At 44.8% G+C, this 14,723-nt stretch overlaps 1 protein-coding gene and 1 pseudogene across 1 annotated transcript; one reads left to right on the plus strand and one right to left on the minus strand.

Moving 5' to 3' along the window:
- Positions 1-357: 357 nt before the first annotated feature.
- Positions 358-6,438, minus strand: LOC131508616 (olfactory receptor 10H3-like; annotated as a pseudogene).
- A 3,079-nt stretch (positions 6,439-9,517) lies between these two features.
- LOC131508483 (olfactory receptor 10H3-like) lies at positions 9,518-10,462 on the plus strand. Its single transcript, XM_058723516.1, has one exon. It carries the CDS (start codon positions 9,533-9,535, stop codon positions 10,460-10,462), a length of 930 nt encoding a protein of 309 aa, XP_058579499.1. The 5' UTR covers positions 9,518-9,532.
- The last annotated feature ends 4,261 nt before the right edge of the window (positions 10,463-14,723 follow it).

Below are 14,723 nucleotides of genomic sequence, written 5' to 3' on the forward strand. Positions count from 1 at the left end.
CCTATGCATCAGCACTCCTGTATCCTTTGGGTACATTCTAGTAGTGCTATTGCTGGGTTGTAGGGTAGTTCTATTTTTAATTTTTTGAGGAACCTCCACACTGCTTTTCAGAGAGGCTGCACTAGTTTGAATTCCCACCAACAGTGCAAGAGGGTTCCCTTTTCTCCACATCCTCACCAGCATCTGTTGTTTCCTGAGTTGTTAATTTTAGCCACTCTGACTGGTGTGAGGTGGTATCTCACTGTGGTTTTGATTTGTATTTCCCTGATGATGAGTGATATCTTACCTCAGTCCTATGAAAACAGAAGTTATTATCCCCAGCTCTTCTCCCATATTTCCTCATGAGCAAACTGGCTATCAGGAGCTTAGGGGACTGAATTTTCTCTGGAAGCTTTTCTTTATGGCATTCTTAAGCTCCTTATTCCTGAGGCTGAAAATTATTGGGCTAAGAAAGGAGGTAAAGACTATATAGGTGGTGGCCATCAGGGTGTTACTGTCCATAGAATGGAGGCCCTTGGGCTTGAGGTAGATAATGGAGGCAAAGTCGTAGTGCACAATGACCATAGTGAGGTGACACACACATGTAGAAGGTCTCAGCAGAGGGGATCCTCAATATGGCGGCCACGATGAAGACATAGGAGAGGACGATGAGGAATAAACAGCCCATCAGAGCTGAGACACACACCAGGATCACACCCAAGGTGACGGAGGATGTCTCCTTCCCACAGGCCAACTTTCGAAGGGAAAGCATGTGGCAGGCAAAATGGTGGATCACATTAGACCCACAGAAGGTGAGATGAAAAACTATCAGGGTCACCATCATCCCCATGACTGAACCACCAGCCCAGCACCAGGGGCAGCTGTGGGGACTCATGAGCACATTGTAGCACAGGGGGTGGCAGATGACCATGTAGCAGTCGTAGCCCATGATCATGAACAGAAAGGACTACTCTGTGTCCTCACATCACTTTGCCCTCATTATTCATTCATATAGTAAAGAAATGTTATTCAACACTTATTTCATATGGAAATATTATAGGTGATGGGATCCAGCTATACCCAAGAACTAGGTCTCTGCTCTCTCTTTTCATGGTCCAGTGAAAGAATCTGTCATATAACCAAAGATGACAGCACAGAATGGTCAGAGATGTGATGAAGGCAGCCTAGGGATCTGAAGAAGCTGGCATGGGTCACATATCCAACCTGGGATTTAGAGACTTTGGCAACTGGTGATGTCTACATTGAGACATGAGGGAGTGTAAGTATGATTCAGGCAAGGCAGGTAGGTGGAAGATGGGTTTCCTGACAGTATAGCAAGTGCAAAGGTTCAGAGTGACAGAGGCATGGTGCATTTGGGGACAATCATTGTCTAGCACAGCCCAGAGAGTTGGAGGTGGCTAGGGGAGTTCTGGAATGTGAAGGCAGATAGGTGGATAGGGCAAGATCATGAAAGACCATGGCGTCCACTTAAAGAGTTTGTTCCAAGGAAAGTGAGGAACTCTAAATACTCTCAAAATACATATAGAAAAGATGGAAAGCCTGGATGGCTCAGTTGGTTAAGCATCTGACTTCAGCTCAGGTCATGATCTCATGGTTCGTGGGTTTAAGCCCCGCAATCTGGCTTTGTGCTGACAACTCAGAACCTGGTGCCTGCTTTGGATTCTGTGTCTCCCTCTCTCTCTGCCCCTCCTCACACTCACACTCTGTGTCTCCCTTTCTCTCTCTCTCAAAAATGAATAAACATTTTAAAAAATTTTAAATACACAGAAAAGATGTGTATGGTAATTGAGTACGTCAACATATTTGTAGTTGTTTCCACTTGGGGGTCCTATGACGTCTGCTACATGTTCCTTCATGGATTAATACTTACATGTTGTGTTGGGCCTGAAGCTAGCAGTGTAAGTGCCGAGTCACAGGGGATACCTATGTTCAGCTTGAATAGATTCTGCCAAATGGCTTTCCAAAGTAATTATACCAAGAGGTACATTTCAAGCCCATGCACTATGGTCAGATTCCCATTTGTAGGGAGCCCGCTGGCTGCTGTGAGGGAAGCAGGCTGCTGAGGGCCGGTGGGGTGGGCAGACGCAGGAAGAGATGGGCAGAGGTGCGCGTGGGCATCCTGGACTGGGTCGAGTGGCAGACTGGAGGTTGATTTCAGAGGCAGAATGGACAGTGCTGCTGATTGGACAGAGGGACACAGGAAGTGAGCTGTTTCTACGCCTAACACTTCAGACCGAATGGGTGAGTTCTTCCCACAACAATGAACAATTCTTCAGCTTCCCAGACACCAACTTGCAGTCCCATAATTCAGTTCACTTCTGACACGAACTACCTGGAGATGCCAGTGACAAGTTTTCAGTGTTCAGGGTACCTGCACTTTTGTCTGGTGGGACTTCACAGTTGGGGTTTCTAAATTCCCCCCTTTCATTTTGGATACTTTGCTGGAATGACTCACAGAAATCAGGAAAATGCAACACTCACTCTTCCCAGTTTACTATAAAAGACACAAGTCAGGAACAGCCAGGTGAAACAGGTGCATCAGGCAAGGTGTGGAGGAAGGACCGAGGACCTTCCATGCCCTCTCCGGACACACCACCCTCCTAGCACCTCCACGTGTCCACAAATGGGAAGGTCTCTGATTCCCATTGCTTAGGGAGTTTTTGTGGAGGTTTTGTTACACAGACATGATTGATTAAGTCACTGGTCCTTGGAGATTGAATATCAATCCATAGCCCCTCTCCCCACCTGGAAGTCCCAACTCTCTGATCTCACCTTGGCCGTTCAGGGGAGCAGCCTCCTTCCTAGACTATCCAGGGGCCCCCAACCACCACGCGTCTCCTTAGCATGCAAAATCCAGTATCATCACTCCTGACACAAGGGCTTTAGGAGCTGTGTGTCATGAAGTGGACAAACACCAAATGTGTTATTATAGCCCAAGGATGCACGTACTAATGGAGATGTTCTAGCTCAGATGACCAGGACAACAGGGATAGGGTAGAACTTGACCAGTGGGGGAAGGTGGGGCTATCCAGTGTGACCAGGAGACACTGAAAACTTCTATTGACCAAAGGAAATCAGTCCCCAAGACCCAGCTCTAAATTACCCTTATTCTGGGACACCCTCCAGCTGCCCTGACCCCAGGAGGGAGCCCTGGATTCCTACTCTGGGCTGTTCCAGCTCCTGCTTTCCCTCTGACCCTGCCCTGACCCTAAGGGATTGAGGGCATCTACTCCAGCCCTGTTTCCCCCAAGACTGGGAGCTCCTAGTCCTCAGCAGGGACTGGGGCTCTCAGGGCAGACAGAGACAGCAGGGAGTCTTGGTTGTGTTGGGGAGTTGGAGGAAGGAGTAGGGGCTGCACATCCCCAGAGATCCTCTGATGATCCTCTTGGCCACTCCGGACCCTGAGGAGGCCCTGGGGAACAGCCTGCTGGGAAGATGCAACAGGGATAAAGCACACAGCATCAGTTCCAGGAGCCCAGAGGTCTGGCCCCACACCTGCCCCTGTGTGCTGCTGACAGAGTAACACCGGAGAGCGTCTTCTTCCCTGCTCTGCTGGCTACTTCCTGGAAGAGGCAGCCCAGCAAGAGGTGCACTAGAAGGGACAGGGTAGGTGGCAATAATGGGACATTTGTTGGGAGCAATACTCAGACAGTGGATGGGAACAGGGCCTGGTTGAAGGGTTGTAGGACAGATTCTTAGCTCTGGACACCTGCCAGGGGGGCTTCTCAGGGTGCCCATGCTGGGTCCTGGGCTCTTCACTCAGCCTAGTGCAAATGGCACTACAGAGGCCGTGAGTTTGGAATGTGACCAACTGGTGCATCTGGTACAGACTGATGACAGGAAAGCAGCTCAGAGGACAGGGAAAGATATCAGCATCAGGGATAACACCCCATGTTAGGTAAACATGGAGCCCTTTCCATGAATCCTCTGGACCTTCTGAAGATAGTTCTCTGCTTACTCCCATTTTTCAGTTGGGGAGAGGAGGCTCAGGGCTAGAACGTTCTTTCTCAGACACACACACCAAAGCTGGGGCTTGAACCCTGGCCCTGATGACTGCACACCTGGGGTGCGTTTCAGACAGTTCTCTCTGGAAGCCAGAGTGCAGTGGGAGCAGAGGAGGGGCCTGGGGCAGTGAGCAGTGCAGGGAGGGAGGTGGAGCCATGCAGATGGATAGGAGCAGAGCACACAGACAGCTATTTAGCAGGGGGAGAGGGTGCTGAGTGATGGGGGTTGAGGCACAGAAGGGGGCTGACACGGGTGTCTCGGTTCCTGGTCTGGGGAGGGGGGAAGGCTGCATGGTCAGAAGACTTTATTTCCAGCTCACCAGCCCAGCCTTCCTCTCTCTGGGAAAGTCCCTCCCTGTCCTGCTGGTTCCATGTCCTCTAGGCTCCAGGCTGACCCCCATTGTGGGGGATCCTTCGGAACAACACATCAGTAAGACCAGGGGGTGCAATTACGGCTGAGTCCTGCCCCAGATCCAAGGGTTTCAGGAGCTGTGGGCAGCATCGAGGCTCAAGTTACTCATAAAAACATTTTTGTTTTGTTTTATGGTGGATGTCAGGTGCAGAGGTTTGAGTCAATGACGTTTCTGGGTTGCTGCGCTTGACAAGCATTGGTTTTCATCACGTCCTTCTCTTACTTTGCTCACGTTCCCTTTCAACCACCTGATCCCTCCAGTGCCAACAACCTTCTCCCATACTAAAGGTATGCGCTTTGATTTGCATGTGCTCTTGTACATGCGTACTGTCTTCTCTGTGCATATATGTGCTGTGAATTATTTGCATCCTTTTAAATTTCATAGAAAAATTTTTGCTTTTTGACTTTATACAAAAATTACAAGTTTGCAGGAAAACACATACTGCCTCTCTCCCTCACACGGTTTCCTCTTTTACCTCTTGGAATAGTGTATCTGTTCCTCTTGGTGAGCCAATATGGCTACATTGTTGTGAGCCATCCTGTTGGTGAGCCAATACGGCTACAACCAGAGCCCACGGGATACATTAGGGTTCACTGTCTGTGCCGTGGGTTCTGTGGATTCTGACAGATGCATAATGGCATGTATCCACCGTTACAGCATCCTACAGAATAGTGTCAGCTGCTCTATTTTTAATATGCCGAAGGGTTATTATGCTGGAGCGTTCGTCTGCTTTTTGCTTCATTCATTCAACACATCTTATGGCTTCATTTATGCTGCTGTGCGTGCATCGAACTGGCTGGGGCTGCAGGGTTTGCATCCAGCCCACGGGTCCTGCCCCCTTCCAAAGAATGGACAAGCAGGCTTTCCAGTTCCCCACTAAAAGCAATGCTACAGAAACACCCTCTGACATGCTCCCCCATAAATGCCTTTGAGCAATCGCGATAGATGTTCAGGAGCACAAGTGCTGGGGCACAGAGCACGTGAACTCCTCATTTCCACTATTCTGCGCTCTCACAGGCTGTACACGAGGGTTGCGTTCTCTCCAAAACTGATCAACACCGGGGAGTTTCTAACTTGGGGCATTGAGTAGATATACACTGAATTTCCACTGCATTTTCCTTCCTTTGTCTCTCTCTGTCCCTCTCTCTCTTTTTTCTTATTAGCATGTTTTTATTTGCCTGTGCTACACCCTCTGTAAGTTCTCTGCTCAAACCTTTGCTCATTTTTCTTCCTTTTCCCTCTGCTTATTTCTGTATGAAGCTTTTGCTTGTTGTAGATGTAACTGGTTTCTTGTTTATTCTAGATCGTATTCCTTGGTCCTTTTTGCACAATGAACATGATTTTTCTCACCTTTCTGTCTCCATTAACTGGATCCAGAATATTTTCTGTTGGACAAAAACGCTTCTTGTTGATGTCGTTGTATCTTTCAAAATCATGTAAGGTTTGTGCTTCTGGAGTTTAAAAAGTCCTTCTTGGGGTGCCTGGGTAGCTCAGTCGACTGAGTGTCTAACTTTTGATTTTAGCTCACGACATGATCCCAGGGCCATTGAATCAAGACCCGGCCAAGCTCCACACTGAGCTTGGAGCCTGCTTCAGATTCTCTGTCTCTGACTTTTCCCCTCTTCCTTGCTCACTCTCTCTCTCTCTCTCAAAACCGAAAACAAACACAAAACAAAAGAAGATCCCCACTCCTAGTTCAAGAAAATTATTCTCCTCCACCTTCTTCTATTAACTTCATAGCATCATGTTTCATATTTATGTCAGAAACCCAATTGGATTCCACCCATGCATGTGTTTATAGGCAGAAATTCACATTTACTTTGCTTCTAAACGGGACGGATTTTCCCACCACAAACTCTTACACAATCCATCTTTTTCCATTGATTTGTGTCCCACCTTTATCATATATCAAGTTTTGCCTCACACTGGGGTACTTACTGAGGTGTGCAGCCAACTTGATCGGCGTTGGTGTCTGTTCCAGGGTCACACTTGAAAATGACAATGATGTGTATAATGTCCATTATGCGTCTCCACCTGCCAGGGCATTTCTCTCCTAGTTAATCCATTTTAATGGTGCAATTGTAAATGGCACTGATTCCTTGATATCTCTTTCTGCTGCTTCATTATTGGTGAACAGAAACACAACCAATGTTTGTACATTGATTTTATATCCTGCAACTTTGCTGAATTCACGTATCAGCTCTAGCAGTTTTTTGGTGGCGTCTTTTGGATTTTCCTTGTAGAGTATCATTCATCTGTGAAGAGTGAAAGTTTGACCTCTTCCTGCCAATTTGGATGACTTTTATTACTTTTGTTGCCTGATTGCTGAGGCTAGAACTTCCAACACTATGTTGAACAACAGTGGTGAGAGTGGACACCTGTGTTGTGTTCCTGATCTCAGGGGGAAAGCTCTCAGTTTTTCGCCACTGAGGATGATGTTAGCTGTGGGCTTTTCATATATGGCTTTTATGATGTTAAGGGATGCTCCTTCTATTCCTGCTTTCCTGAGGGTTTTTATCAAGAAACAATGCTGTATTTTGTCAACTGCTTTTTCTGCATCTATTTAAAAGATCATAGGGTTCTTATCCTTTCTTTTATTAATGTGGTGTATCACATTGATTGATTTGTGAATATTGAACCAGGCCTGCAGCCCAGGAATAAATCCCACTTGATTGTGGTGAAAAATTCTTTTAATGTACTGTTGACTTCGATTTGCTAGTATCTTGTTGAGAATTTTTGCATCCAGATTCATCAGGGATATTAGCCTGTAATTCTCCTTTTTAGGAGGGTCTTTGTCTGGGTTTGGAATCAAGGTAATGCTGGATTCATAGAATGAATTTGGAAGCTTTCCTTCCATTTCTATTTTTTGGAACAGTGTGAGAATAATAGGTGTTAACTCTGCTTTAAATCTCTGGTAGAATTCTCCTGGGAAGCCATCTGCCCCAGGACTCTTATTTTTGGGAAGATTTTTGATTACTGATTCCATTTCTTTCCTGGCTATGGGCCTGTTCATATTTTCTATTTCTTCCTGTTTGAGTTTTGGTGGTACATGAGTTTCTAAGAATTTGTCCATTTCTTCCCGATTGTCCAGCTTGTTGGCATATAATTCTTCATAGTATTCTCGTATATGTTTGTATTCCTGTGGTGTTGGTTGTGATCTCTCCTCTTTCATTTCTGATTTTATCTATTTGGGTCCTCTCTATTTTCTTTTTGAGAAGTCTGGTTAGGAGTTTATCAATTTTGCTTATTCTTTCAAAAAACCGCTCTTAGTTTCATTGATCTGTTCTACTGTTTTTTTCTTTTTATTCTATATCATTTATTTCTGTTCTAATCTTTATTATTTCCCTTCTTCTCCTGGCTTTGGGCTTTATTTGCTGCTCCTTTTCTAGCTCCTTTAGGTGTAAGGTTAAGTTGTGTATTTGAGACCTCTCTTGCTTCTTGAGACAGGCCTGAATTCCAGTGTATTTTCCTCTTAGGATTGTCTTTGCTGCATCCCAAAGGGCTTGGACTGTTGTGTTTTCATTTTCATTTGCTTCCATGTATTGTTTTTTAGTTTTTTGATGTTTATTTATTTTTGAGAAAGAGGGAGAGACAGAGCGTGAGCAGAGGAGGGGCAGAGAGAGAGGGAGACACAGAATCCGAAGCAGACTCCAGGCTCTGAGTTGTCAGTACAGAGCTTGACACAGGGCTTGAAATGAACTGCAAGATCATGACCTGAGCCAAAGTCCTACGTTTAACCAACTGAGCCACCCAGGTTCCCCTGCTTCCATGTGTTTTTAAATTTCTTCTTTAATTTCCTGGTTAACCCTTTCATTCCTTAGAAGGATGTTCTTTAACCTCCATATATCTGAGGGCTTTCCAAATTCTTTCTTGTGGTTGATTTCAAGTTCCTAGCATTGTGATCTGAAAATATGCATGGTATGATCTCAATCTTTTTGTACCTGGTCAGGGCTGATTTTTGCAAGATTGGTATGGTTTTGCACTGACTTTATTTTTCAGAAGGAACTTAAGGAAACTTTTATCAAATGTACAGTAGACTCACTGTAGACATAATGTAGGTGTGCTGATGATGTAATCATTACCATATTCACTCATCCATCCAAGAGTGTAGATTGCCCTCCATATATTCAGATCACCTCCTACATTTTTACTAATGGTTAACATTTCTGAATTTGGATGTATTGCATGTGTTTCATTAATTCCTAGATATTTTATAGCAAAAGTTTTCAAAGTGTGATATGAGGACCCTGGGGTCCTGGAGACCCTTTCTGGGGGAACATCAGTTCCTTACTTTTCCATTTTTCATCATATGCTTCAACTAAAACAACATGTTGCCACAGGCTGAATGAAGAGGCAGGTATGAGCATCAATTTGTTTCCCATCCAAGTTTGTTAAAATTAAAAAAAAAAAAAAAAAAAGCAACTCTTCTCACCAAATGTTAATTTTATAAATGTAGTTACTTTCTAAAAACATGTTACTTGTATTGACATTGAGCAGGTGACTATTCTTTTGAATGTATGCATAATAAGTATTTTCAAAGAATCTTGGTGTTAACTTCTAATATGGTGAAAACGGAGAGTTGTACTGCACCCAAACAGGAACCCATCAGAGTCTCACGTTTTCTTGAGTGTTAAGAAATCACCAGACCACAATGTTGGCGAGCCATGTCTTTATAGTTTGTGTCACCATTGGGAATGTTATCTTAGTTTTGCTTAAAGCTTATGCTTTGAATGATTACTGCTGGAGTAATTCTGTGAGAAATACCGAGTGTTGCGAGCCGATCTTGTCTTCTGCAGACTGTGCTCTCTATTGCTGTGGTACCTTATGTCTTCATTCTTTACTTTTTCTGGGTGAAGGAGCATGTCTCTTTCCTTCCCATCCGTACATACCTTCTTTCTTGTTCTTATTTATAGCACCGCTCATGACTTTCAGTTCCATGCTAAAGAACAGCAGAACCAGTGAGTATCCGGGTCACTTTCCCAATCCTAACATACTGCGTCTGTAGTCTCCCCATTTCATATATTGTTGTATAGACTCATGATTGTCATGCTGGTCACCTTCATTCCTCTTCTGATCTCACCAGATGCAGCACCCGTGCCTGGTCAGAACTATAGCATGGTGACTGAGTTCATCCTTGTGGGATTCTCTAACTTCCCACAGCATCTCCTGCCCACCTTCTTCCTGCTGTACCTGCTCATGTACCTGTTCACGCTGTTGGGGAACCTGCTCATCATGGCCACAGTCTGGAGCGAGCGCAGCCTGCACACGCCCATGTACCTCTTCCTGTGTGCCCTGTCCACCTCCGAGATTCTGTTCACCGTTGCCGTCACCCCTCGCATGCTGGTTGACATGCTATTCACCCACCGCACCATCACCTGGGCGGCCTGTGCCAGCCAGATGTTTTTCTCCTTCACGTTTGGCTTCACCCACTCCTTCCTGCTCATGATCATGGGCTACGACCGCTACGTGGCCATCTGCCACCCCCTGCGCTACAATGTGCTCATGAGCAACCGTAGCTGTGCCCGTCTGGTGTCCTGGACCTGGGCTGGTGGCTCAGTCATGGGGATGATGGTGACCCTGATAGTTTTTCACCTCACATTCTGTGGGTCTAATGTGATCCACCATTTTCTATGCCATGTGTTTTCTCTTTTGAAATTGGCCTGTGGGAATGAGAATTCCTCTGTCACCTTGGGTGTGATCCTGGTATGTGTCTCAGCTCTGATGGGCTGTTTATTCCTCATCGTCCTCTCCTATGTCTTCATCGTGGCCGCCATATTGCGGATCCCCTCTGCTGAGGGCAGACACAAGACCTTCTCCACGTGTGTGTCCCACCTCACGGTGGTCATTGTGCACTACAGCTTTGCCTCCATTATCTACCTCAAGCCCAAGGGCCCCCATTCTATGGACAGTAACACCCTGATGGCCACCACCTATACAGTCTTCACTCCCTTTCTCAGTCCGATAATTTTCAGCCTCAGGAATAAGGAGCTCAAGAATGCCATAAAGAAAAGCTTCCAGAGAAAATTCAGTCCCCTCAGCTCCTGACAGCCAGTTTGGTGGTAAGGAAAATGACAGTAGGGTTGGGGATGATAAAGTCCATCTCCATAAGCCTGTTGTAGGGATTCTATATAAGAAAATACTGAGTAAGTATTGTTGAATGCATCTATAGGTGTTGGATACCTGCTAGGTATTTGTTTTTCTCCAATTTGTGTGCCTCCCTCTTGCATAGGATCTAGAGATCATGATCTCCTGTTCAAGACCCCATGTGATGAACTCCATCCCATTACTTCTGTCTATAAATGTGTTATGTACCTGTGGATGAGTTGGGGGGGGCATCACATGGACGTGTCTGGGCACTGATGGCCATGGTTCTTCTCAAATGGAGAAGGAAGGAAAGACTTTCCCTTAATCACCATAAGGCTGAACAAAAGTATGCATAATAATAAATGCTCTTTCAGGCATGTGTCCAGTGTTTTATATACCCTTTAATATAAAAATGTACAAAAAGTAAATAAACTCTTTCTCTCCAAGAAGTTGGTTGACAGTGTATATAGTTCCTTCTGGGTAGCAGAGGATAGACCCTAAGGGAGTTTTTCTACCTTGATCGGTGTTGAGTGAAGGATGTCAGAATGAGAAGTGAAGGGAAAGAGGGAGGGAGGGAGGGTGGGAGGAAGGGAGGGGAAGAGAGTGAGGGGAGGAGACGGTTCAGTGCTTGCATAAGAACATACAGAATGTTTAAAGGGTGTTGCTTATGGAAATCCTTTTCTGTTTTTCCCCACATTACTTTCAATAAAACATCAATTTCTCATTCCTGTGTACTTACATCTATCTGCGGGCTCTGTTGGAGGACACAGTGTTATCTCAAGATGGCACAAAGAAAGGTCAAGGGTGTGGGTACCCTTTTTGGCAGATGAGAAATGTTGGTGAAGGTCACACAACATGTGAAGGAAGGGGTCACATGCAACTTTAGGTCTAACTTCCATGATAGGGTTTGGGAAATCATATGTCTGAGCATCCAGGAGGGGGTCTTCTGTTAATGTAAATTTCTTGCTTAAGCTGTGGCAAGATATTTGGGTTGCAGGCAGAAGGTGTTTTATAATAATAAACCAAGGGAGGGCTGTTGCATATGAGTGCCTGCCATTTGCCAAACGTTGTGGAAAGGGTTTCCTATGCATTCACTCTTCTAAGTCTCAAAATAAATCATTATTTCTCCACATTTAGATATGACCCACTTCTATTATTATTCACAATTTTGAAACACAGAAAATGCAAATCTGATAGATAATTTGTCCGGGGTTACACCACCTTGAAGGGGGGAAGCAGGAATCGATTACAATGTGCACGTGTGTGCAGTTGGTGAATAGGAACCCGCCTCTCTCAGGTGTCTACAGAGAGAAGTGAGGTCGTGACCAGGAGGAGAAGGCTGTCATTAGAAGGAAGAGACCCCTTTTAGGGAAGGAGGGCAGGTGCAGCCCTAGGCACACACCCCTTTCACACAGCCAGAGGGAAACACGGACTCCAGAGGAGTTCATAAGACACTTTTTCTCATGAACACTGACAACGAGAGCTTGGAAAAACCGTCTATGGCAATTTTGGGATTCCTTTCATCATTTTACTCATTATTGGTTTACTAACTAGTGCCACCCCTCCCCATCAAGATGTCCTTACCTATGGTGCATTTGGGGACATTGGTATGTTCAGTTCACCAGGGAGAGTTGGAAGTCACTAAGAGGGTGCTGGAATGAGACGTAGATATGTGGGTAGGGCAAGAGCATGTGAGACCATGGTGTCCACTTAGGGAGTTTGTTCCAAGGGCAATGGGGAGCTCTAAATACTCTTAAAATACATACACAAAAGAGCTGTGTGGTATTCCATTATGTGAACATATGCATAGACATTTCCATTTGGGGATCCTACAAATGGTGTTCTTATGACATCGACTACATGTCCTTTAGTGGATTAACACTTATGTGTTGTGTTGAGTCTGTAGCTAGAAGTGTAAAGGCCAAGTCATAGGGGATACTATGTTCAGGTTGAATAGATGTTGACAAAAAGTTTACCAAAGTGGTTGTACCAAGTAGAAAAAATTTTTAATCAAATTCAAGTTAGTTAACACATAGTGTTTTGGATTCAGGAGTAGAATTTAGTGATTCGTTACTTACATACAACACCCAGCACTCATCCCAGCAAGTGCCCATCTGCCCACCCACCCCCCCCTCCAGCATCCTTCAGTTTGTTCTCTGCATTTAGGTCTCTTATGGTTTGCCTCCCTCCCTGTTTTTATCTTATTTTTCCTTTCCTTCCCCTATGTTCATCTGTTTTGTTTCTTAAATTCCGCATATAAGTGAAATCATATGATATTTCTTTTTCTCTGGCTGACTTATTTCACTTAGCATAATACAGTAAACCTTGGATTGCGAGCATAATTCGTTCTGGAAACATGCTTGTAATCCAAAGCACTTGTCTATCAAAACAAATTTCCCTATAAGAAATAATGGAAACTCAGATGATTTGTTCTGCAACCCCAAAATATTTATATAAAAATTATTGCAATATTGTAATATAATACAAAATAATAAAGGAAATATGAAATATAAAGAAAAATAAACAAACTAACCTGCACTTACCTTTGAAAACCTTCATGGCTGGTGTGAAGGAGACAAGAGAGAGGAGGGTTATTGTGTTGGACGACTTTCACGATCACTAATGGAATCACTGCTATCTATTGGCTCAGTGGAATCTTTTTCTGCATGGAGGCAATTGTATACACTTGCATGGATGTTGACTACAGCACATTAATAAACTCTTGTCATATATTGTATTTAATGTAAACTGACAATAAGGCAGCAAAGGAAAGGGCCTCAATCTGCAAGCAGCCTGACCTAGAATGAAGCAAAGCATTCCTGAGCTTCGTCTTGTATGGAGAAGCAAAGGACTGTCCACAGGTGCTTTGAAGTGACAAAAAATACACCAGTGCCCATTGTGGGCATCTTCAAACATTCTGAAAAATCACTGATTTCTGCCAAATACTACAGCCTGAGACCGAGCATGGGAGATGATCACCCACAATCCTACAGCAGGAGAGAGAGAGGAACCATTGGCTCAGTTGTGATCATGTGACATCTGGAGTCACGTCCCACCCGTATTGCAAGACATTGCTCATTTATCAAGTTGCAATTTATTAGAGGGGTGCCTGGGTGGCTCAGTCAGTTAAGCATCCAACTTCGGCTCGGGTCATAATCTCATGGTTCATGAGTTCAAGCCCCACATTGGGCTCTGTACTTATGGCTCAGAGCCTGGAGCCTGCTTCGAATTCTGTGTCTTCTCTTTCTCTGCTCCTCTCCCATTCATGCTGGTCTGTCTCTCTCAAAAATAAACATGATAATTTTTTAATTTATTAGAAATGTTTGCTCGCCTTATAGAGCACTTGCAGAACAAGGTACTCATAGTCAAAGGTTTTACTGTGCACTTTAGTTCCATCCACATTGTTGCAAATGGTAAGATTTCATTCTTTTTCATAGCTATTATTCCAATGTATACATATACAAATCTTTATCCACTCATCAGTCTATGGGCATTTGGACTCTTTCTGTGGTTTGACTAAGGCTGATAGTGCTGCTATAAATTTGGGGTGCATATACCCCTTCGAATCCACATTTTTGTATCCTTTGGATAAATACCTTCTAGTGCAATTACTGGGTCATAGGGCAGTTCTATGTTTAATTTTTTGAGGAGCCTCCATACTGTTTTCCACAGTGGCTGCCCCAGTTTGCATTCCCGCCAACAATGCAAAAGTGTTCTCCTTTCTCTGCATCCTCACAAACATCTGTTATTTCCTGAGTTGTTAATTCTAGGCATTCTGACAGGTGTGAGGTGGCATTCAAGTGGTACATTTTAAGCCCACGCACCATGGTCAGATTCCTGTTTGTAGGGAGCCCCTCTGGCTGCTGTGAGGGAAGCAGGCTGCTGAGGGCCGGTGGGGTGGGCAGACGCAGGAAGAGATGGGCAGAGGTGCGCGTGGGCATCCTGGACTGGGTCGAGTGGCAGACTGGAGGTTGATTTCAGAGGCAGAATGGACAGTGCTGCTGATTGGACAGAGGGACACAGGAAGTGAGCTGTTTCTACGCCTAACACTTCAGACCGAATGGGTGAGTTCTTCCCACAACAATGAACAATTCTTCAGCTTCCCAGACACCAACTTGCAGTCCCATAATTCAGTTCACTTCTGACACGAACTACCTGGAGATGCCAGTGACAAGTTTTCAGTGTTCAGGGTACCTGCACTTTTGTCTGGTGGGACTTCACA

The sequence above is a fragment of the Neofelis nebulosa genome, chromosome 4 (assembly GCF_028018385.1).
Source record: "Neofelis nebulosa isolate mNeoNeb1 chromosome 4, mNeoNeb1.pri, whole genome shotgun sequence".
Taxonomy (NCBI): Eukaryota; Metazoa; Chordata; class Mammalia; order Carnivora; family Felidae; genus Neofelis; species Neofelis nebulosa.

Coding starts and splice junctions, on each gene's coding strand:
- LOC131508483 (XM_058723516.1), top strand. CDS start 9,533: ATGGTGACTGAGTTCATCCTTGTGGGATTCTCTAACTTCCCACAGCAT.